The sequence below is a fragment of the Lathamus discolor genome, chromosome 2, assembly GCF_037157495.1.
Source record: "Lathamus discolor isolate bLatDis1 chromosome 2, bLatDis1.hap1, whole genome shotgun sequence".
NCBI lineage: Eukaryota > Metazoa > Chordata > Aves > Psittaciformes > Psittacidae > Lathamus > Lathamus discolor.
The window spans coordinates 5,426,268-5,450,797 of NC_088885.1; the positions used below are offsets into that span (position 1 = coordinate 5,426,268).

At 40.1% G+C, this 24,530-nt stretch overlaps 1 protein-coding gene and 1 long non-coding RNA gene across 4 annotated transcripts in view; one reads left to right on the forward strand and one right to left on the reverse strand.

Moving 5' to 3' along the window:
- Positions 1-24,530, reverse strand: part of DNAJC13 (DnaJ heat shock protein family (Hsp40) member C13) — a 54,842-nt gene that overhangs the window by 28,784 nt on the left and 1,528 nt on the right. For 2 of the 3 annotated variants that reach the window (XM_065665561.1, XM_065665563.1), the window contains exons 2-23: positions 19,992-20,072; positions 15,660-15,735; positions 15,047-15,196; positions 14,685-14,726; positions 13,429-13,629; positions 12,244-12,450; positions 12,065-12,160; positions 11,824-11,915; positions 10,878-11,044; positions 10,711-10,790; positions 10,462-10,631; positions 9,519-9,618; positions 9,160-9,267; positions 8,444-8,599; positions 7,643-7,699; positions 6,230-6,351; positions 4,952-5,027; positions 3,810-3,905; positions 3,529-3,672; positions 2,356-2,370; positions 1,769-1,851; positions 255-408 (exon numbers count right to left, since the gene is read on the reverse strand). In XM_065665561.1, coding sequence (XP_065521633.1) covers positions 255-408; positions 1,769-1,851; positions 2,356-2,370; positions 3,529-3,672; positions 3,810-3,905; positions 4,952-5,027; positions 6,230-6,351; positions 7,643-7,699; positions 8,444-8,599; positions 9,160-9,267; positions 9,519-9,618; positions 10,462-10,631; positions 10,711-10,790; positions 10,878-11,044; positions 11,824-11,915; positions 12,065-12,160; positions 12,244-12,450; positions 13,429-13,629; positions 14,685-14,726; positions 15,047-15,196; positions 15,660-15,735; positions 19,992-20,059 — 2,460 coding nt within the window. In that variant the 5' untranslated portion in view covers positions 20,060-20,072. The remainder of the gene's footprint in view (positions 1-254; positions 409-1,768; positions 1,852-2,355; positions 2,371-3,528; positions 3,673-3,809; positions 3,906-4,951; positions 5,028-6,229; positions 6,352-7,642; positions 7,700-8,443; positions 8,600-9,159; positions 9,268-9,518; positions 9,619-10,461; positions 10,632-10,710; positions 10,791-10,877; positions 11,045-11,823; positions 11,916-12,064; positions 12,161-12,243; positions 12,451-13,428; positions 13,630-14,684; positions 14,727-15,046; positions 15,197-15,659; positions 15,736-19,991; positions 20,073-24,530) is intronic. The other variant, XM_065665564.1, reaches the window with a different exon arrangement.
- On the forward strand, positions 3,193-4,141 carry LOC136007614 (uncharacterized). The gene is made up of 3 exons (XR_010609770.1): positions 3,193-3,294; positions 3,851-3,969; positions 4,066-4,141. It is a non-coding gene; the product is annotated as an uncharacterized LOC136007614 (long non-coding RNA).

Below are 24,530 nucleotides of genomic sequence, written 5' to 3' on the forward strand. Positions count from 1 at the left end.
TCCAACTCTTTTCCTCTAAATGCAAGAATACATCAAGGGTTCTCATCATTGTTTCAGCTCTACAGCTGAAAAGGTTTCAGTTTTGCAGAGTGACACTGGACAACAGTACCTGTTCACAGCCCCAAGCCTTAGAACAGTTTATATCATACTCCATCTTACAGTCAGGGATTGTCAACACAAGATTCACTCATGTAGAGACAGAAAAGTGACATTTTAAGTAGACACATTTTACATACACAGTTTCACTTGTTTACCTCAAACTCCTGATGGTTCCATGAGATAACATTAGCACTACCAAGTTCTCTGTCAATATTAAATGCTCTCATCTCAGACTCGAGAGTATCTCTCAGTTCTTCCCGTGTTTTGAAGTTCCAAATCAAGTTTGACCTAGCATGATCCTGAAGAAATCTAAGAAAGAAGTTACATGGTGTAAGCCCCTTAAAACATCATCTGAAAGGCAGACAAGGCTCAGCCAGCAAGCTAGAGGTTAGCATTAGTGAACTTTAATTACAAAGCACTGAGTAGTGGTCTCTAGTCTGCCACAATAGTTACGGTTGTTCATCTACGTAGTGTTTTCAAAGCTCATCCAGTTCCAACCCCTGCCACAGGCAGGGACACCTTCCACCTGAGCAGGTTGCTCCAAGCCTTGTCCAACCTGGCCTTGAACACTGCCAGGGATAGGGAAGCCACAGCTTCTTTGGGTAGCCTGTGCCAGCATCCTCACAGTGTGTAACTTCTTCCTTGTATCTAATCTAAATCTCCCCTCTGTCAGTTTAAAGCCATTTCCCCCTGCCTTATCCTTGGTCAGCCTAGGCTAAAGCATGTGTATGTCATCCCTTTTCATTCAATTTGTTATCTGGACATAGCTGATGACCAAAAGGCATGCAAGCTATTCAACATATCTACAAGTAAAGGGCTACAAGTGAACAACAACCCAGGGCAGCAGACACACACAACAAAGTGTGTAGTTTGAACAAAAAAAGTAGTTCAGGCAGGAAAATAGAAGTCGATGCCTTGAGTGTCACAGTCTGTGGACATTCTGCAATGGCAGTTACAAAACAGCCTTTGGATCCACAGACTGGTTGAGAGCAGCATCTAATACTCAAGTTTAGGAGCATGCCAATCTTCCTTTCATACATCACTTGTGCAGAATGGACTATATTTGCCATTAAGCATCGAATCAGTTAAGTTTGCAGAATTTCCCCAAGCTCTTTTTCATAGTTTGCCAGTCAAGCTTTATTAGCCCATTTAACATAACACCTCTAGATAAAGAAAAGCATTAATATTCTTCAGCTGGAGGCCCCTCTCTTATAACTTTAAGGACTCACAGGTAAGCTTTTTGTTTGTGTTTGCTTTTTCCTAGCCTTAAACTCATTCTTATTCCAACTCAAGCTAAAGCATCTTAAGTAGCTGATGTTGATGCACCAACACACTACAATGACTTAAGAGCTGCTTTGCTTAGCCTTCAACATAATGTAGATCTACACCTGCAGTTTGTTATTCATTCCTCCTTTCGTTTCAAGGGGAAAAAAAATGTAGTTTGATGATAACATTTGGTAAGCTTTCCAAGTCTCCCTCTTTCTTAAACACAAGATAAATCCTTAAGTATACCTTAGGATTTCATTTCTGGTAAGTGCCATTTACAAAGCACAGTTTCAAGGCAGGCAGAAATTGGAATCAAGCCACAGCAACTCAGAAGACCTTAACAGAAAGAACAGCCAGCTAATAATTCCCACCTGAGACCACCATACCAATCTTGGTATCTTACCTGTAATAGAAGAGATCCCAGTTTGCTTCTATTTTTATTCTTTGGCGTCGTTTCCTCAATATCACTGGCTTTTGAATTATATTCTGCAAAAGAGCCAGAAGTAAGAAGGCAGTCAAAACACATACTTCCCATTTTCCCCTTTTAAAATAAGAAGCTAGGCTTTTCTTTTTGCTCCTTCAAAAGCCACACTGAATTTAGCCTCATTAATAAGGTCTACTTTTCTAGCAAGCAGTAGCAACACACTTTCACAAGCGTTATTTACACCAAGTTAAATCATGCCAGAGAAGCTTTCAGCTGTTTAACAAGTCATTCATGTAGAAGCGAGCTACCCCTGAGAAAAGCTTAGTTCCCATCACCATAAGCACTCATCAGGTCCAAAGCTGACGGAGGGGAAACCCACACGAATGCTTTGCTCTTGAAAGGCAGTAACTGGAGCAAGTCCAAGTAAGTCACAATCCTGACTTGGCCACTGAAAGGTTCCCTAAGCTTGACCAAGCATGAAGTCAATGCTATACTCTACATGAGGTACCACATGCAAGCAGAAGTCTGAGCAACATAATCCACGAGTGGCAGGGATACAGACTCACCATATTGTTTCTGTCCTGATTGCGACGGAAAGTAGGAAGAAAAAGAAAAGGTACATTTAACAAGCCACAGCCACTGACGTATTTCAACGTGGTAACACCAAATTTGCTACTCCCTTTGCCAAGCTACACTTGCATACATTTACTGTGAAATTAAACAGCCCAGAACTCCAGACAGAAGAATGCCTGTTTAAACTCAGTATCCAGACAAGATGTTTAAACTGCAGTCTGCCCATCTGTTCTCTACATTTCTGCATTAACACTTTGTTTTGAACCTAGGTCACCATTACTCCAGAAATATTACCTGTCAGAATTCTGCACCACAGACTAAACCTTGAGCTGGATTTTACCAAGTTAAGGTTTTCCTAGATTAAAGCTTGTTACATCAGATCAAATGCAAAGGCAGGCATTTTCAATAGTCCACACTGCACTGCTGTTTTAATTCTTTCTTGCATAAGTGATAGTTTTGTTTCATTTCCAGAATGCATAAAACTCAAGCTGAGTCAGAAGACTAGAGAAAGTTAAGGGAAATGCCTCATTATTCAAGGAGTTTATCATACAGAACATGACAATAAAATTAAAGGAAGAAGAGACCAACAGTAAGAACCCAAGCAGTGATTGCCTCTTATAATACCAGATGAAAACAGTCACTTATCACTTCAATGTTAACCACGGTTTATGTAGAATATTACGCTGCTATTTAAGCACTGAGATACCTACATTCAAGGTAATACTAAGCTGCTTCTAGCAGGTTCCATAACTAAAACACCACCAGCATGAAGCACATAACTTTGGATGCAAAGACCTAGTTTCTTCCGACTACAGCTTAAAAACTGGTTTGTCTTATTTCAAGGAATTTCCTATTCTCCTGTATAATTATCTTGGAAGAAATGCGCATCAGCTGCAGTCCAATTTGACAAGGTCAGCTAAAGCAAGAATAAGGTAAAGCTTAATACATATGCTGCTTTACATTGCTGTATTTACATGGAATACACTTCTAACTCAAGATGAAGGGTAGTAAGAGACTAAGTTTCCTGAAAGTAAGCAGAACCATGAAGTTTCTCATGTTCCTGCACTTCTATTACTGTCAAATCTCCCTCTGATTTCATGGAGTTGTAGGTGTTCCTCTCTACACTTAGCCAAGTGCCTGTAGCAAAGAGTTCCAAATACTTTTACCTCTTTTTGAGCTATGCCCATTCGATCTCTCCAGTGCATCAAGACTAGATCCACCTTCTCTTTGGCAAATTTTTCAACTTCTTTTGCAGCTTTTCCAGCCAGTCTCTGCCACTCTGGCACTTTATTAAACTTGCCATACTGATCCTGCAGAATAAACCCTATTAGTTATTTGCAGTTGCATGTCTATCAATGTTTGATGCAGGTCAATGCAGCAGTCAAGTGTCTGCATTAGAAAAGTACATCTATAAAATGTAAGAGATAAGACAGCTCCATTTACTTACAGTTGCAATTTTTAAGTTATCTCTAACATGCATCCTATCAGCATCTTTTTCAGGAACAGGATCAGCACTGTCAAGGTATGCCAGCAAACCTGGTGGCTAAAAGCATTTAAAACCAGCGTAAATACACATGTGGCTAATGGAACAGAAACCATCACATTAGGTAACAAGATCATTTCTTTAAGATATTTCAAACCAGAATTTACATGCTGCTCTAAAGGGAGTATGTAAAGCTACAGCAGCTTTCTGTCTTTATTAGTGAAATGCCACCATCTTCAACAGAACCAATCAATAGATGCACATTATCGTCTTCAGTAAAGCAGAGCTCCTGCCTACATCCACTTCTTAAAGGAGTACTTAATGAAGCTAAGGACTTCAGGAAGAAAAGTTGATACCATAGGAGTACTGAGGTGGGTGAATGCTGTAACACTAGAATCCATCCATATCCTCTGATATGGACTGAATGTTGCACGTGACATTAAGAGATTAGAGTCTCTCATCTGACTAAGCCTTCCGGAAGATAGTGACCAAGACTAGGACAGTCTGCCAAATAATGAAGGAACTGCCATTTTGAATTTAAAAGCCAATTAATTAATCTGGTTAATTAAAAGTTAATTAATCTGCTGTTTTTCCAGATTTAATAATTCATTACAACACTGTTCTTTGAACTAGTTTCACTGAAGAAACTTAAGCAAGAACCTTTCAGGAGGCTGTAAGGGTGAAAGAACACGGGAACTATGAGCCAATATATAAAGCTGTGTTATAAGCTAAGCTGGACAGGCACGAAAGCATAGACAGAATTGTTGCCGTAATTTCTTATTGGCATTAAGCATTAGAGGTTATGTTTACTGTGCCTCCAGATTTTTGTCCTTTTAACAAAGAAGTCAGACACCTTATTTTTAAGTTGTGTCATACACCATTTTTAGAAGTGGCAGGAAAATAACAGAACACTTTAAGAACCCGAGATGTTTTCTACTAGTCATCAATATCCTTTCAATAGCAGATGCCAGACTGCTATCTCCCAGGGTAGACCTCCCCCTTGGAGCAGAAAAGGGATATGCTTGCTCTATAGACTATCCCAAGTTTTCTAATGCTACAGGCTCTGATTTTATTCTTTCCCTACTCCATGTCTCATTTTTACTCACCAAAATACGTTTCAACAAGTTCATAGCAGTTTTGTTCTCAGCTGTCCAGAGGCCAACCAAATGTCTACTTAACTGCCTGAAAAAGCCATTGAAACTGCCTGTTAGTATTTTAAATAGCACTGTGAGCTACTAAACTGACACCCTTACAATGCTGGTGAAATGAAGATGAGCAAAAGCTTCATGCTCTTGAGTGAGTAAGAGCACAAAGCATTATATTGTTCCAGTTCAAGTATATGCTTGGCATGCTTTAAAGTGTTGCCTTTATGAAGTTCCAGTGAAGTTAGTGGAACAGTATCAGCACATGCTTTTTGATCTAGACCTCAAAAGAACACTTGAGCAATAGAGCAGAAACTAATAATCTAATAACCAAGAGTAAGTTTATCCACTCAATCTTAAGTTACAGTTAAAGTTAAGAGTCTAGAAACCATCAAGAACTCTTAACTGCTCTACTGGAAGCTCTTAATACCAGCTATTGGCTAGGGAAAGCCTTTCTGGGAGCCCACTTTCTATGCCAACTGATACTTGCTGCCAACATTTGTCTCTAGGGTTCTACTGTATTGAACTGAAGCATTGCTTACAAGTGAGTCATAAATACCAGCTCCAAACAGAACTAGTATGACAGAAGGTTTCTTACTAGCTCCCTCCTGGATGACACACAGAAGCAACAAGTTCCACTTGTCACTCCATCGCTTAGCAACTCTTTAAGCACTTCAGGAACGTGCAGCTAAAAATGAAAAACTTCTATAATCTTCTATTTTGGTGGAACTCATTTGAATTATCACTCATCTTCCCCAGCACACCCTGAGGTTCGGTCTCACGGCTCCCAGGTTCTACTGACTGCTGAATTCAGGGAATGATTTCTGTATGAGGAGGCTTTTCTCAGACAAGGATGGGTGATCCTAACTGCATGCAAGATGTCCAGGAGAGCACACCAGAATTTATACAGTTGTATAATCTAAGTTGAACCTTCTTACAGTTCCAGACATCCTACTTGCCTTTCCTTTCCCTGGATGTTTTCAGGAAAAAAAAACATAAAAGTCAAAACTCAAGCCTTTAATGAGTTACTTAAATGCCCTTTTGGGGGAAAAAAAATAAGAAATCAAAGATTTCTTATGTGGTTGCAGTCTCAGCTGAAGTTTGATCTCTTTAAACACAGCAGCTGAAGAAAATATTCTACAGAACTGCAAGCTTTCTTCCTGACCTCCCAACTTTTGCAATGTTAGCTAGGCCATTACTTAAGACTTCTTAAACATAGCATATCAAGTGAGATGGACATACCTATTTGTAAGCATCCTCTGATCTGTGCTTATTGTAAACATAGCAGTGTGCAAGTGACGAGGTAAGGCACCTTCACTGAGGGCAAGATCTTGCATTTTGGTAGCAATCTCTTTGTCTCCTTCCTTTGGAAACAGGGCAAGATGATTACTAAAGAAAGAATCTTAGTTAAGCTGCTTTTATCTTAGTCTATAGTTCCAAGGCCTTCTTAACCATCAGTTACATCAACTACTATCCAAAAGCCAGGAGCTAGAGTATGATGGGCTTTAAGTGCAAGCTCTCAACAGCAACTGATCAAAGCTATAGTAAAGTCATGGACCAGATAATTGGTAGTTATATCTACGAGGACAGTAACTGGACAGGGTAAGATGCACGTCTCCCATCCTACTTCAGGAGGTTTGTAGTATACATTTTACAAGCACCATTTCCACCCTGCACTTGCAAATTAGGGTTAAACAACGAATGACAGCCACAGGTTGTTGCTTGACTTTGGTCCACAGTAATAATTTAAGAGTAACTGGTGGTGATGGGTTTAAGACAGCCATGTGGATAAGGCTGTCACTCAGGCAAGGTACATTAGCTGCAATGAATAATCAGAAAAAGCTTTCATTGCAGTTTTACTTGCCCATGTCCCACTATAGTTCAAATGACAGGAGTTGTAATAAATGGGATAGCAACTTTTAACTAACATTATCAGGTATATCAGTGGAAACTTGCGGATTTACCTCTATTTCAAGTGTTCATTCACTTCCATTTGAAGAAAGTTCTAGATGCATTTCAGATGCATAAGCTACTGTGATACAATGAGACACTAAGGCCCTGAATTTCAACACAGGAAGTGTCGAGAGCCAGTTAGCAAGGTCACCCTGCAACAATCATGAGCAGCCCTTGAGAAGTATGGGCTTGGCCCATACATCATGTGGCATGGAAACCAACAAAGCAAAATCACTGAAGCAGAGAGCAAGACCAGAGGCTGACATCACTAGTCTGCTCTGGGACATCACTGCCTGCTAATCCCAGTCCCATTCCATCTGGCAGTGCATCCCAGGAAATACAGCCTCTCCTCCTTGAGAGACCCTCTTCAACATGCAGGAAAAGTCTGGTGGCTCTGAGGTATGTGACTGAGCTACACACAACATTAACAGCCAAATCTTAACTGCAGTATGAAGACATGCAAGGCACTACCTAATGTTCCAACCAACTCACATGCCTTCCAACCCCCCAGGTGTCAGATAAAGCAAGTTGCTATATTAAAGCACTTACAGTTAAGCAGGTGTCCTGTTCCTCACCTTCCCACTCACCTCCCTCCCCACAAGAAGCCAATATAACAAACTTCTATTGCAAGTGCACTTCTGAAACAGACAATACGCAACAGACATCTATTACGCTATCCCAAGTGACATTGATAAGGCTCACCTCTATTATTGCCTTCATTACCAAACCTGCTCCTTTCACAATTGCCATGGAAGGGTGCTAAAACAGAACATTGACAAAATCATTATCCAAGTGCAAAATGTGAAGATTAGATCATCTTCCAGTCAGTTTCATTAACATATCTACATGGCTCTTCTACCTCCATTTCTGGGCAAAATTTAGTTCAGTTCTGTGAAAGCCAGCCCCAGGAAGAGTTCCTACCCTATGCTTTTAAGCAAGGGTCTCATACAAGTATCAGATGGACTTCTGAACAGCAGTATATAGCAGAGAAGCTGGAATAATGCCAGGGAAACTGTCTGACAAGCTGACACCAACCAAGAAGCAGAAGAGCATTGTTTTTTCAGGAAGAAAGCATTGACATTTTTGCTAAAAATCCTCTTATTCTTACAGGTGTAGCACTAAAGCAGATGTTACTCTTGTTTTGTAACTCTCTTAACTCTCATTCACCAAGAAACAAAAAGGTGGCAGATTCTCCAAAGAGAAGAAGTCCTGTTCATCTGCTGAATCTAGCTTAATATTTAAGTGGTATTTTCAAGTGTATCTAGAAACAAGCCTTAGTCTATTCTACAATGATTTGGCATATCATTCGCTAGGGAATAACCACCTCAATCTGATATTTGACGGTAAAATCAAGAGGTCACTAAAAACTCACCAAGGTAGAAAAAGTTTAGGCACATTAACCAGCTGAATAGTAGAGAAATGTGTCTTTCAGAAGAAGAGAAAATTCATGTTCCCTGACTACCTAAGGCCTCTAATGATAATAAAACCCCCATTAAATCTTACCTGAAAGAGCTTAAATAGCGTTCTTCCATTGGATGCCACCATTTCCAACAACATGTCAAACTGCTGCCCCTCAGTAGTCTCACTATATGGAGCACATAGGGCAAATGTCAGGAAGTCCAGAAGTGAACTAATTACTAGGGCACCTGTCCCATGATCCTGAAATTAGGAAGACAAGTATGTAATACAGATACAGTGTTTCTCCCCTGCCCGGGGTCCTCATGCAAGTCTTAGTACCGATGATGCTGAAGGTGCTCCTCCCTGCCGTATCTGCAAACAAAAACTGAAAGCTTAAAATACGCTATTACTCTTTGAGTATGGCAATACTCTGGTAAAGTATTGGCTCCTAGTACATATCAGAGGCTCATGACCTCATGCACTAATGTGCTGAAATTCCTTTTTCTAGTTTTAATCCCATAATTACCAGTTTACACTATCCTCTCAGTTCCTTTTAGTTAAAAGGACCACCCAGTTTCCATATTAAACACGCCAACATCTGCTGCATGACACTCAAGTTCTGCAGCACAGACAGCTACACTCTCACCTGTCAAGACCAGTCTTATTTAGAACAAGCTTCAGTGCCAGACAGAGCTGTATTTTCTTTGCTTAGGTTCCAGGTACAAGCACATTCAAAGATCTACCCAAGCATGACAGAAGTGTTTTCAGAGCAATTAGGAAAGACACTTCGATAAGTTATTCATTTGCAAAATTTGACTTACCACATGGGAATTGAATTTCTCTAGGAGGTTTTCTAGAAACTTCTTCGAAGAAAGAAGGGAAGCTTTGTTCAGCTGCTCCTGCCTCAAGTCATAGTCATCATGCATGGGCTATAAAAAAAACAAGTATTCACCATGCAGTCACATTTCAACCCTTTGTTCTTAACAGCTGTAGTCCAAAAGCTGCACTCTGAACCCATAAAAAGTACATCCTACTTTAGTTCAAGTTCAGCAGGAAGTCACTGTAGGACAAGTTATTTCATGTTTGAGCACACTGTCAGTTAAAAGGCAGCCCCGGTCTGGTTCCTATGCACTACAAGTTCACACATTCCAAACTGAGAGAACTGCAATTTAATACTTACACACATCAGAGCACAAAGCATGTCTATAGAGGCATGGGTTACTCCATCATTGTTCCTTTTGAGGGCTTTCACAACCTTCACTCCTAACCGTTCTCGGAATCTTTTGAAAGGAAAGCAAAATCACCAAGATCAGAGAGGAAACAAAACACTACTCACAGAGAAACAGTCTGAGACCTTTAGATGTTCTAGGTGCATCCATCAATCTTTACATCATCCAGCTTCCCCATAGCCCAGAGTCAAAAATATTCCAAAGAACCTTTAATTTTCAGAAGAACAGCAGGCAGTTTTCCTGCTTTATGTTATCCAATTAAGACAAGCTCCAAGCAGCCTGTACTTACTGTAGGAGTACACCTCAACTTAGAGTCATAGACTCACAGAATGGCTTGGGTTGGAAAGGACCTTAAGATCATCCAGTTCCAACCCCCTACCAGGGGCGGGGATGCCTCACACTAGACCACGTCACCAAAGGCTCTGTTCAGCCTGGCCTTGAACACTGCCAGAGATGGAGCATTCACCACTTCTCTGGGCACCCTGTGCCAGCGCCTCAGCACCCTCACAGGGAAGAGCTTCTGCCTTAGATCTAACCTGAACTTCCTACCATTAAGTTTTATCTTCTGTTGAACTGAAGCTAGCAATGACATCAATATACTTTAAGAATGAAGAACTGCCTGCTTCAAGGATATATGAATGTGTCATTTTTGACTAGGGAAAACATCAAGCTGTATTTGAGTCCAGCAGAGAGTATTTTGTAGCTAAGGAAGAATCAGCTTTACATACTAACGCTTATTCTCAATTCACATTAAAGCCTGACGGAAGCCAGAATGTACAGAATCTTCCAGTCCTTTTCAGACTCCAATTCTCAGTTTTTAAGATAAGACATCATCAACAGCTTAAGAACTGTTTTCACCTATTACTTCCAAGCTTGAAGAGACTTCTCACTCACTTTGGAAGCTGAGTAAAGGCAAGGAAGCCTGCTTTTGAAGCCACTAGTCGTCTTACTGCTTGGAATTGGCTTTCAAGCTCTGCATTAGATGCTGCAATATCTCCCTCTTGTGAAAGCAATGCTGTTATGGCATTATTAATGAGTTTCTCCTTGTTTTCTGAGAACAGACCCTGGTTAAGAAATAAAAATGATTAATATCTTTATGCACTAACAACACCTGAAGAGGTTGAACAGAGGATTTATTCTTACATCTTGTGTAACTGCATGTAGTACCCCACTGTAGGAAATGTTAGCATTGAACCTGAACACAGCATCTGCAAAGTTACCATCTGGAAGAAAACATAACAAAAGTTAGGTACACAGTACCTGGATGTTTTAAACAGCGCTATAAAACCATGTAATCAACATTAGCTTACTTGGAGGAGCAGCCAAAAACCTCAGATGAAGGCTCTCTACTTCTTCATCTACAGGCATACTGAGTAATCCCCAGCGCTGGCCTTTGTGTGTGGAGGTCATCTTCACACAAACATCTCTATTACCAGAAGCTCTCACTCCATCCAACAAGCTAGCCAGGAGAGAATCTCTGGGTTGGGTGAAACACGTATGAATACAATTTAGATCACAAAAGTGATGCCAAAGATCCAAGTTGTAAGAAAAACAGGCCAAAAAAAAACACCACACAGAATGAAATGCAGCAATTCTTGGAATCTCTTACTAACACTGGTGCTAGCAGCTACACATCTACAAGTCACTAACTTTCAAGTGTTCCTTTATTCACTGTAAGAACAGAGCTGTCTTACACCCAATATAGCCAGATGCAGCCTTTCACTAAAGGGATGAGCTCTGGATTATCTGTTAATGAGTGACACATGTTGCAAGCCAATTCATCCCTGTGCCTTCTGCAAAACCTTGCTTAGCAGGATTAGACTGCATTACAACTGCAAGTGCTCTTCTGTTGGCTGTTTTAAATAGAATCAGCCAAGACCATCTCAAGCAGACAGCTCAAAGGGTTTACAGCCTTCACATTTCTAGATCACTTAAACTGGGCTTTCTTTCCTTGTCTCAGATATACTGCTTAACCAAGTCAAATATACACAGAACAACACTGCTTTGGAAAAGCAGGTTGTATCTAACTGCCCAACACTCTCGCATGTTGATCTGAAACCTTTCTAGACAGATAAAGTTAGGATGAAGGTAAAGGGGAGAGATTTAGGTCCTGTAACAAATCTTGATTTCTACAGTGGCAGACCAGTGGAATAGCAAGGCTTTGAGTTAACACGTCCCAAGGTCAGAGTTTATAGAAGTGAGGAACACCCATGGCAAATCCCACTGGAATTCATGACCCGCCAGAGCTCCAGTTACCTTTCTGTTGAAGAGTATTTCCGAATTTGTCCTTTGATAAATTCAATGGTAAAAAGCTGGGGATTTTCACAGTCACATACTATTGCAAATACCTAAAAATAAGAGATAAAGATTTCATTCAGGAAGCAGTGTTATTTATCTACTCTACTAATTAAGGCCATCTTATCTATACTGTTGAATTCCTACATGGTCTTTTAGAGGATCTACTTGAAGAAGTGGTATGAGAAGGGTTGCCTCTTACCTCGCCTAAGGGTTTCAAAGTTGCAATGTTATAGGTAGCTGGATCCCGCTCAACTAAGCAAGCTTCTGTAAGAGCTAGCACTCTTTTCACAGGTTCCTTCAGCAAATGGAAAAGGCACGTTAGGAAAGAGAATTCTTAGCACTTAGGAGGACCCAAGTAAGTTTGGTTTGATACCTTACCAAATGTCTAGGTGTTATTTTCTGAACAACAAACTCTGCTAAAGATGTCACAGATTCATCATTGCTGTATTTTCCAAAGCGAACATTCAAGTATTGCTCAAATTCTAGGGATTCTTTCCTTATGCGCAGAGAGATCCCTATGAAGTTGCCAGCATGTTCTATTGCACTTTTGATAATCTCCTCCCTCTGCTCAGATGCAAACAGGTGCTGCAAGTTTTGACAAGAAAAAAACAAACCCACAGGTGAAAAATATGGCATAGCTTAAGAAATCACAGTTCCATAAGTAATCCCATATATATATATATATATCTCTAACAGAGAGAATCTTCATAGCAGCTGTGCTTGACTTTGCAAAGTGTATGGTATAAAGAGGTTACTTATTACACAAGAGATCCGCTATTAGGTTCACATTTGCTTTTCAAAAATACCCACATACAGCAGCTATTCCTAAAGGATACCCTGCTACACATTAGCTTGGTATTAAAGGTCTGTATGCCCTGCGTTGGCAACAGATGCTGACAGCCTGGCAGCAGTGAGGAGCCAGAGAGCCATAGGGGCAGCCCCAGCTGCTATCTGTAAAGGCTGCTATCCAGCCTTGCTAGGTAAGGTGAGAGGTTCAATTCTGTATTGCTAGTTTTATGCCAGAGAAAAGCATGCTGCAGTACAAGAGACACAGAAACCATGATCTAGAGTGCAAAGTCCTATTTTGTTAGTAGTGACCAAGGTAACAGTATTTACATCAGTGACCATGAATTAATTCCTAAAGATTCACTTCAGCTGCTCGGAGTATTGTTCACATAAACCCTGGATCCCAGGATTTTGAAACCAAAATTACACTGCAGCATTTCCCAAGCAAAGCTGCTGAATATCAATCACAGACCTAAAAAGGAAGCACCACTACTGATCAATCTATTTTTGAATAGAACCTCTTCATCGCTTAGGTAGATTAGGAACACTGACTGTCACTTCTGTAACTTGGAGTAATGTCAGGAAACTCCCTGTCCAAATTACAGTCATACCATCCAAATATAAATAACTGGGTATTTCACGCTCACAAAATAGAATACATTTGAGTCCCAAAGATGCACATACGTATACGATCAAATTCTGTTGAAGCTTTGTTATTAAATATACAGCTATAAACAACCTAAGCACCATACCAAGATCTTCCGTTTTAGTACTCACCAATCTACTAAATCCTCCATAGAGGATACAGAAGCCTCCCTGATAGCCAGCAATATCAACAAAGCCTTCAATATTTCTGTAGTCATAGGAGCACAGGACTTTATTCGTTGCAGGATCAATTTGGTCAATACCTCCAGGAGTTACTTCCAGAATCACAGATTTCCTCGTATCACTCCAGTGATGTTTATAACAGTTATATCTCTGCAGAGAGAGCTACTTTTAGACGTACACACACACACATGCTCCTTTACTACACAGCAACAGTTTTTTCCCTGTCTAGTAAGCAGTGTGGGTATGAAGTTCAAAAGCTATGATTTCTCTTAATGCTCTTATCTATGTTAAGAACACTATGAATTCAAGTAGCTGTCGACTGACAAGGAAGTCAGCTTTAATAATGTATTCTGAAGAGAGAACAGCCACTCCAAGAGGAAGTTGCTACAGAAGGCGATCTATTCACAGATAATGTGCACTGTGGTTAGACAAGGAAATAGCTATTGCACCAGGTGCTGTTTTTCAGCTAATCGAACTAAATTAAGGTAAGCTTATCCCAACACTGTGAATTTTTCATCTCCTGCAGTCACATTCCTTTACAAACACATTTACTGAGAAACAGCAAAAGCTAGAGTAAGACAAAGGAGACAGCCAAATTCCAGCAGTCTTGCTATGCTCATCACTAAAGATCTGTTCTATGCAGTAAGTGCTATCTTCTGTGACAGGAAGACATAAAACCAAATACGAAGTCCAATACTCCATACTGCCTTGTTTATTACTGTGTTACCGAGATTCATTACATAGCAATCTTGTCTTTAATTTGACGTACAGGAATCTTCCTAGGAAACAATATTCCCCCCACCAAGCATTAAGGATGTGACAGAGAAAATTATCCAGAGCTGGAAAGTAAAGTGTTGTAAGTAGTAAACACTGAATAATGAATCAAAGCTTCTGTTATAGTTCTTCCTTCTCTCCAAATAAAACACCAAGTGGCAAAGGCGTTTATTTCAGCAGTAACATTCAGAGTCTTTAAGTGTACTACATAAGGCTTCTACCAAGGGGAGAGAACTCAAATATTCTACTGTTGAGAAGGTTCCCATTGCTTTTGATCAAACTCTTGACTTTCTCTTCTCAAAATAAGACTTCAGATCCAAATTTACAAAAGCCGTTTAGGTAGTGCATACAGCACAAGCATCACATATGTGAACAAAGTAGTTCAAGTCTTGAGATCATTCATTAATGATTCAGAGAAGCCGAACACTCACCCTTCCTGTGATTTTGCCTTCTGAGAAGTCTGTCCTGAATCTCTGTATTTAAGAAAGTTAAAAAAGAATGAATGCAAATGACAGCCAATCTATCCAGAAAGCCTGTGTTTAAGCTGACCCTGTTTAAAGGGACTTGAACTAAGCCTCCTTGAAGGCTCACTGCTCAATGCAGTCAGTATTTGCAGCTTTACTATTTAAGAATCATGCACTAATTGCTGCAATTGACACTAGAACAAGTACGTTAACGTAATACATCAAAAGACAACCTGCTTTTATGTAAGGAAACAAAGCAGAAGAAGCTACCACAAATTGTAACGATAACCAAGTACTTACTGCTTGCTTGAAGAAAAAAATCATCTTACCAGTGCCTCTGTAAGGAGTTCTGTTCTGTGCTCTGTGGAAAACTTCAGAGTTTCAGACTTTTTTCCACTCCCTTTCCGAAAAGTGAGACTAAATTCTGTTCCTTGTCCTTTTCCAACAGGGGAAATACTACAGATATCTCCATAAGGCCACTAGACAATTGAAAGTAATTAGGTTACCATGTTAGTAATTTTAAAGTTCCATCTCCTCCACCCAAAACCACTTAGTACCTATAATAACTGAGTAAGTTGCTGTAATGGAACAGTAGCTAGCATGCTACGTGACAGCTTTAGCTTGAGCTTCCTATTTGACACTGCAAAGTAAATAACTGCCCTGAGTCCCTTCAGGGACATAGATTTAGAGTGATCAAACTTACACCAGTTCATTCAGAACAGCACACCCAAAAGCAAACTACTACCTATTGGCCAATAAAGACAGACTGCCTGAAAGGACAAAACCCACTGGATATTTGTAGAGTTAGTGAAGGCAGCACCAGTTTTCTGTTCTGGTTTTGCCAAGATCTTGTCAGACTAGATAGCTTCTGAAGCCCGAATGCCACTATTCACTCTGGATGGTGAATGTAAGTCAGAAAACAACTTTAGAGATGATAGTTACCTGATTTGTAACTTCTAGCGTGTTGGGATTGTATGTGGTGATGGCATGGGTTCCTACTGAAAAGACTCGCTTATACCTAGAATACAGAAGAATGTTAGTTTCTCCAGAAGTCACAGAAAAACCCTGCTGAAGCTACACACAAATCGTTGTCAGGAAATTGATATGGAATTTTCTTCATCTCCTCTGTTCTATATAGCCTTAAAGGGCACATACAAGTTAAATACTACTAAATATATTTCCAAGTTATCAGCTAAGTCAGGACCAAAGACTCTTGGAACGTGCACTGAAAGGTACTACCAAATCAGAATAAATTATAATAAAAACCCAAACCAAACAAAAACACACCACAAAAAACCCTACACAGACTGGAAATGGTCCCTGCAATACTCTAAAGCATCTGCCTGAAGCTGTCTCAGACAACAGTTGTAACATGAAATAATCCAATCCACACACCCGTTCACAATACTGTAACAAGTCAAAGTCTTCCTATGGCCAAGCCTAATTTTCTTCACCTTGAGGAAAATTAGGGTTACTAAACTCAGAGACACTCAGATTGCTGAAGCTATAGTGCAATACGCAGCTAGTCATTGCCTGTCAACATCACAGGTATTTTAACTGCCATAGTGCTTAAAGAACAGTGTAGCATGGTAGCTGCTTGCATTTCAGGCATGTCAGAAACAAGCAGCAGTGAGCTAAAGCTAAGAAATTCAGATACAGCAAGAGCAAAATGGAAACTTTACCAGTTTCATTTCCTAGACAACATTCACAGCATACCCTGAACCATCTCTTTATATAGAGACTTATTTACATATTTCTGCATCAGAAAGTTTTGCAACATAACTAAGCGGAGTTTGAAACAGAAGATTATACCAAATCCTTACTACTTGCAAAAACTTCCTGTTTTAGGGGACTTTATCTGGAACCAGTCCTGCCCAGAAAGTCAAGCAAAACCTGAATCAGAACCAGTTCTAGTAAGTCTTCTTTGACCAAAGAATCACAATCTAAACATGGGTGCCTTTCTTGAATTTGAACCAAACAAAACCAATTCAGTTTCAGTTAAAATCAGAGAGTCATAGAATAGTTAGGGTTGGAAAGGACCTGAAGATCGTCTAGTTCCAACCCCTCTACCTGTGGGTTTGCTAGGGATAGGACCAACCAGATGGCTGACTAATCAGATGCATGCCATACTAGACACTGCATCAAGAAATCACTTCTTTGCCCTCTGGTGTTACAGTCCCTTCTCTCACACATCCCAAGTCTGTAGCACAAGCCATCATTTCTATACAAGGTCAAACTCTGCATGAGTTTCAGATATATTCAGAGCTGCTGCCTCATGTTATTTGACCTATCCTCTTCTCTCATAATAGCAAAGTCAAAAGTATCTGCCTGACACAGTCAATCTGACAAATTTCATTCCCTACCATTTTCCATTATTCAATCTGGTGCAGGTTTAAGCTATTACTGGCCCAGAAGAGTTTACCTAGAAATTAAAGTATGTGCTTATTTTCTTCAAAGCTTAGAAGAATCTGTAATATCAAAGTGACCTGCCACCTTAAAGATGTTTAATCTATTTGAAAAGCCTGTTCGGCTTTCCACATAGTTGAATTCTCCTTATTTAAGATGCAGGTGAAAAGAAGTAGTAGTAATGAAGCAGAGCATTTGAAGTCACTCTAGCTGCTAATAATTCCACTATATTCAGTCTGTCAAAGAATGCACCAACTCTTAGATAAGAAAATCCTTTGAGCAACCCAACTCTTCCCTCTCCTCTTGTTGCACAGTTTAGGCAGGTGTTGTGTCTTTTATATGATTTACAACTAAGGCTTGTTTATCCTAGTCTAAAGAACTTATCACAAGTAATAAAGCACTTCAGTACTTGTTTAAGGAATATCTGTTTACTCACTTACCATACTAAAGAGCTTCACAGTGCTCTGTGGCAGAATATGGATATGCAATGAGCACACGTAACTGAAGACTAGCTTCCAAACATTATAGCCCCTACCCTTCCTCCCCTCATGATCAAGCCAGCATTTCAACATCTAGGAAGCATATTGATTACCCAACATTCTTAATACGTGATGTGACAAGGAACACAAGACAGAACAGCAGGTTTACTGAGTTACCATTTCTTTCATCCCCTCTCCATAGGTAAATGCAGAAGACCCAAGTCTTGTTGCACGAACAGAGAAGACTCAGAAGTCAGTGTTCATGACCACTTACACATACTTTTGTCCAGAACCTCACCTCTAAATACATAGAAAGGTATTTATACCTCTGGGCCTTAAAGATTTACCATTGATTTTCTCATACTCTGCAGTACAGGCTAATACTAGGCTGCTTTGTGAAGAAGAATTTGAAGCAAATCTCCTCTTCCCAGTAAAAAGGCTATTGATTACTCACTAGTTCCTTCCAAGCACTCTAGAAGTCATACTTTTCTAATTAGGATGAACCTGGTAGACAAATTTTATACCGCCACACTCAAAAGACAGCATTCATTAATTTTACAGAACAGAAAAACACTGGAGCACCATCATCTGTACTACTAGAAAAAACCTTAATGGCTATGCATGCAGCCCATGGAGTGATTCAGGCCATTTAGCACTACACATTAAGTTACTGCTTTTTTTCATGTTATCCATAGATTATACTGAGATTATAACTATGAACTGAGTGGATTTAAGTATTCAAATATTTGCTTACTAAAAGCCATATAATCTTCCTGCTGCAACATGAGGCAGCTGCTCACAAGATACTGCTTTCCCCTTCATTACGTGAAAAGTAAAGGGTCACTGAGTTTTAAACTAAGTCTCTGTTGTAGACTTTAGACTTAGTGAGAAGTTCTAGAATACTTCATAGTTTATCAGACCACTGCTGCCAAAGTTCAAGATCATACTACTCCAACAGCCTGCATCACATAGGAAGAGGCTCTTTAATGGAAGGCACTGGGCAGCAGAAGCAATTTGAGTTCTATCCAATTTTCACCAAGTGGCTCAAATCACACGCACGCTAGGTTTGCACACAGGCCACGGGAACTTCAGAAGAGGAGATCAGATATTTTCTGCTGGGCAACAGAAAGATTAGGAGGGACAAACTGTCCTAACATTCTACCCCAACACAGTGTCTTTTTATTAGTGAAGGAACTGTTTCTTCACCCATGCCCACACAAATCTAAAGGCATCGATCTTAACTCGGGTAGGACGCAATTTACAGAAGTGCTGAGGTAAAACTAAACACTAAACTTCTCATTTCAAGTGAATCAAGAATCTGTCTTGATAAAGGAAAGATTTTGCCCTCAGAGAGCTGCTCAGTCTAGTCTCGACTCCGAACTACGCAGGGCTTTAAGTTTTGCTGACAGAGGCAGGGAGCAATGTGATTAGACACTAAAGCAATCTCATGGTTCTTCAAAGAAGAGTTGAGAAAGATCTGTGGTTGCCACTCCTTGCAATCCCATCCTCCTTTCCTTCCCAGGATTCCCAAAAACTGATAGGAAAATTTCATCAAGTATTTATCAGCAGACAACAACAAAACCCCCAAAAAACAAACCCAAGAGAACCCAACCCGTTTCACCTCACTGGTCGAACAACATCATCTCTTAGTGTTGTCATTACAATTAAGCTGTCCTCATGCACCTGAGATGCAGGCAACACACGCTGTTGGTTCTGCTGATGTTTAGGTAGCAAGGAAAAATCCCAGTTCCACAGCACTGCTGTGCATGCGAGAAGGAACAACCAGTAAGGATACCAAAGAAAAACCTATGAAGCTTTATGTATATATGTATGTATAACAGCTGGCATCAAACTCAGCCTAACAGCTATGACAATTTAATGGACAGCTTTATTAGAAGTTCCCTAGCTTCTGCAGTCAGATGCATTGCTGAAAAATCATTTTATCGATTCAAGACCCCCTTTAGGGTTGAAGTTTATTTGTAGTGACAGAATTCTTCAATGCCACCTAGTACTTTGATAGATAATCTACTAAGTATATGCGTGGACTGATCACGCTCATCTATACATAATACACTACTCCTCCAAGAACCTGTTCCAAGAAGCAGCATTTCCACTTTAAAATTAGTGCTTTATACAGTAATTTCAAGAGACTTGGAAGCTGAGTAAGTCAGGTGGTTCATTGCAGAGCTACAGAGTGTGGGAACATGTGCAGGGGAAGGCCAAAACACAAAACTGATTCTAGTGAAGATTCAGTTCACAGGCTGAGCAGCAGGGGCCTGTAGTTCAACTTTCATCCATCAATACAGAAACTACACAGTAAAATCCAATACTGGAGAGAAGGAATTACACACGAAACATTAAAAGAACCCCCAAACTTTAAGCTACTTACTTTCCCCTCCATGAATGTTTTGTTGTGTAGAAACAAGCAAGATCTCTGTTTTCTCGAATTATATTCATGCTGTGCCAAGCCCTGAAAACAAAAGAGACATCCTGTTAGTACTCATGATTTTCATTTAAAAGCAAAGTTCACTAATCATCAATATGCTTCAAGACAAAAAGACTTTGTTCTTGAAAACTCAAGTCACTGCTATGTCAATTCCAAACAAAAAATACTAGGAATAGTTGTTTATCAGACAATGCATGGACTAAGTTGCACATGGAGCAGAAGCTAGTCTGCAAGAATTCGTATTCATAGCTTGCCTGAAGCAATGCTGAAGTAATCCGGTCCCAGTCTTGCTAAAAGTTAGACCCAACCCGAGTTATCTTTCTACTTTCAGCTAATTTTCCTTGATTCTGCAAAGGAAAGTTTCTCATTTTGAAATGATGACCTGTAACATTAGCTCATTGCTAATTCCTATCCTCTGCAACTTCAGGCTATTTTCTTGCCGTCTTGCTGTAGCAGTTATGTAGTCATGAACATAAGAATGGAGAGCCTGACAGAAATGAACTTGAGAGTTCCTGCCCCCAGGTGAATGACCAGCACAGTCATCACAACCTACTGAAGGGAACTTGTGGTACTGCCACTGGAAAAAGAAAAGAGGTATTTACACTTTTCAATGACTCAATTTTTGAGTCAGGCTTTCAGAGTTAATCCCCCACTGACTTGTGGCAAGTTAAATTCTCTAAATCCAGTTTTTGGGAACAAAGTTTCAGGAGGGGTAGATACCCAGGAGCATATATACATATACCTGTATTCCTCCATTCTGCCCAGTTTAAGAACTATGTTGCATTGGAATTGCCATGGATAAGCATCAAAACACTACACTCTGTTTGTCCCAACTACACAGATATTGTTGGAGAGCAGGACACATTAAAATACAAAATTATCAGATCTAAAGTTATCTTTCAGAACACACTGCCAGATACTCAATCCCAGCAACCCTCTTTTCAAGCCATTTTCTTGACATTAACTAATGTGTTAGTAAAAATAAAATAAAAGGCTTATAACAAGACTAGCTCCACTAAGTACAGGATTATAAGATCTATTTTGCTGTAATTCCAGGTTCACTAATACCAGACTCCTCTGACCAGCTCTATTAAGTCTCCCAGACCTCAATGCTACCTGCTGTAGAGTGTTTAAAGCAAGATGTTCTCCAACTTGCAAACATCTGGTCTTAATAATACTGAACTGAGAAACACTCATTTTATGAACTTCCATTACTTTCCCTTAGCTTTAACACCAGCACGTCACTAGCTTCAGGATACTGCCACAAGAAGTGGCAGTGTAGTACATGCAGTGAAGTGACAGATTCCCTAGACTGCTTTTTTATTTAATGGAAACTATTCAAATGATAAAGCTTTGCTGCGTTACTCACTGTTCTTCTGGATAGTGATTGTAACTCCGTCTCCCACTGAGAAGACTTAACACAGAGGCAATATATGCCAAAATCTAGTAACAATTAATTCTTGCACACATCTTCCTGCAGTTTAACAGAGAACAAGGCTAACAATAGCCTAGTGTTCTGAGCTGCTGTGTTGAAGCCCAGCAATCATTTTTCAGTTGTCTTTGGTTCCACAGTAAGAGCAAGATGAAAGGAAATAGTTCATGCCAAAGACAAAAACATTTCAGAAGAAAGCAGGAAGTTCTCTTCCTTCCCTCATTCTGGCAAAAGCAGCATAGCATCACTTTTACTACACTATCTACAGTGTAGATAATCAAATTATGATGTAATTTTAGTACCAAAGATAGAGTTACCATTGACTTTGCAGAGCACATCAGGTTTTAGTATTAACAAAGTTCAGCCCTATTACCAGTGTAAGCTATAGTGGCCTGCTTATAGTGGCCTGCTTATAGTGGTCATATTGTATTAATTTCCCAAAATAAGAAAGCCTCCTGTTCCCCTTTACCTCTTCTTTCTGTACTCAAGAGACCTTTAAGAAGTTGACTAACACAAAAATTGAGTTAAATTCTTTATTTCACTCATAGACTTATCCAGGACAAAAAGGCCCCAATTTTAACGATTATCATATCATCCTGGGGTACCTGACAATAGAAACCCACAACTTCTAAGGTTATTTTGCACATTTTGCAGCACAGCCAGCAGATATCTGATACTGATGGCTCGCAAAAGTTTAATACTAGAGACACCTAGTTCAGATTTCTACTTCCACTGGGTAGAAGCAACAAGTACTTTGGAAGTAGCAGCTTATGGACAGGTTTCATCTGGTCCAGGAAGAGCAAGCATGCCGAGTTGCAACTCCTTTTGGGTGCCTAACTACAGCACTCCCTAGTACCTGGATATATGAATTAGCTTTCTCACAAAACAGAAGTTCAACAATACTTTTTCCTACTTGATTCTTGTAGTACTGCAAATAGGAGTGAAACAGCAGCTTTTTGGTGAAAAAAGCTGAAACCACACTTTTGTAAGTTGCAGGTACCACAACTAGCAACCGCCAAAATGAGAGGGCCTGAACTGCTGCCAGGACTCCCTCCGTCTCAGAGTTTAAGCTACACGAGTAGGTATATTACACAAGGTGTGTTCAACTTGCATACACTTCCCACTCTTCCAGGATTTCGCATTCTTCAGACAAAGCCACCATCTGGGAAACAGAAGCTATTTCAGGAACAGAGACAAGTCAGTCTCAAACTAACAAATGGAGAGTTAGAAACAAAGCTGTGACCTTGCAGGCATCAAAGCAATAGGCAGAGCTGTAATTATACATACAACCCTGAGCTCAAACAGTGAGAACTGTGGACATAGGTTCACAGAGTTTAGTGCAGTACTCAGATTTCATTTTTTCCTGATTATATTATTCCTCTACTATTACAAAGCTTCTTAAATGTTTAAGTGTAGCTTTAACCTGTGCTAAGGTAGCACTTCGAAGCTTCACACAGGATTACTCCTCTACTCCACTGGGGTGGTAGGAGTATTCCAGCAAGGCTAAAACACAAGGTAAAGTTCCTGGAAAGTCTATACTACACAGGTACAGATCCTCACATCAAGCTCAAGTGTGACTTCTCAGAGAAAAGACATAGCAAGAACATAAAAACAGGGACCAACTGGAAAGAAATGAGAGCAAAGCACTGAAAAAAAACCCACCAAGGTTCTGGGGTTCTACACACCTGCCTTTTAGCTTAAAGGTCTGAAGCCTGATTTCCAGTCATCTTCTCATGTAGCTTTAAAGGCATACTTTAAATACATGATTTTTCTGCACCAAAATGCTTTAGCCATCTGCCTCTTTTGGTGCTGTGTGTGCTAAGCGGCAGTTTTGCCTTTTGCCAGATTCTTTTTAACAAACACTAAACTTTTTCCTTGTCCCTAAACAGTACTCTGCTCTTTAAGTATTACAGCCTCATCACCTGTGGAAATGGAGATTTCTAATCTGTTGTACAGGAACTCGCAGCCCTTTTTGTAAGGGAAGAAGACACAAGACCCACCAGATCCTTAAGAGAGGATTAGCACATATCAGCATCGCCTACTTCAGTGGTCCAGGCTGCAAACAGGCTGAGAATTTCAGCCTTACTACTACTAGAAGTGATGGTCCATCCTCCAGCTGACTGCTCCATTCCCTCACTGAGGACAATCAGAATCTTCCACACTTGTTTTGCTTTTCCATCTATGTTAGCATGCTGCTGTATCAAGGAACCAATCCCATTCCCCAGCAAGTCAGGTCAGTGTCAGAATAGAATGGTTTACTCGCTAACAGGAGGAAGAAAAAAAAAGAAGTGCTCCTTTTCAGTCATATTTTGACCATCTTGTCATATTTCCCAAGAATATTGTTCTATTTTAAGTCTTACTAGTGAGGTAGGATAATTGTTAAGTTTTTTATGGCATGAGAGTATTTTTGTGATGCAAATCAAGAGGTTGAATAGTTGAAAGTTAACACTGCAAGATACAGCTGAATGCCAGCTGAAGAATTACTTCATTAACTCGGGAAGCTTCACTTACTGAGCTTCAAATCACCAGCTCAGTCTGAAACACAGATCTGCCCCTTCACACCAATCCCCAGCACACTGCTTCAAATGTGGAAATTCCCAGTGATTCAGTCCCTCGGGACAAATACGTGCTCGGAAGCTGAAAAATACCACCATGACTGCCAGAGGGGCGAGCTGCACATACGAAATAAACCTTCCGAGAAGTTTATTTCAGCAAGGCTAAGAGGCAAGGTAAAGTTCCTGGAAACTCTGTACTATACAGGGACAGATCCTCAGCTCTCAGTCTCCAAACACTCTGAAATATGCAAGTGGAAAAAAAACTGTCAGCAATAACGGAAAGAAGTCAGTAATCTTTGGTTAAGTGTTTTGGCACTTGGCTGCCTTTAGCAGGCAGGAATCAGATCAAGATGCGTATCTATAAACTGAAGCAAACTAGAGCCAAGCATAGTTTTTACATCTATAACACTGTCCTGTTATTTTGAACTAAGCCACGGCAGACTGTTTGAACAGCACCTTCATAACACAATTCAAAGACAAAACCTGAGCCGCTAG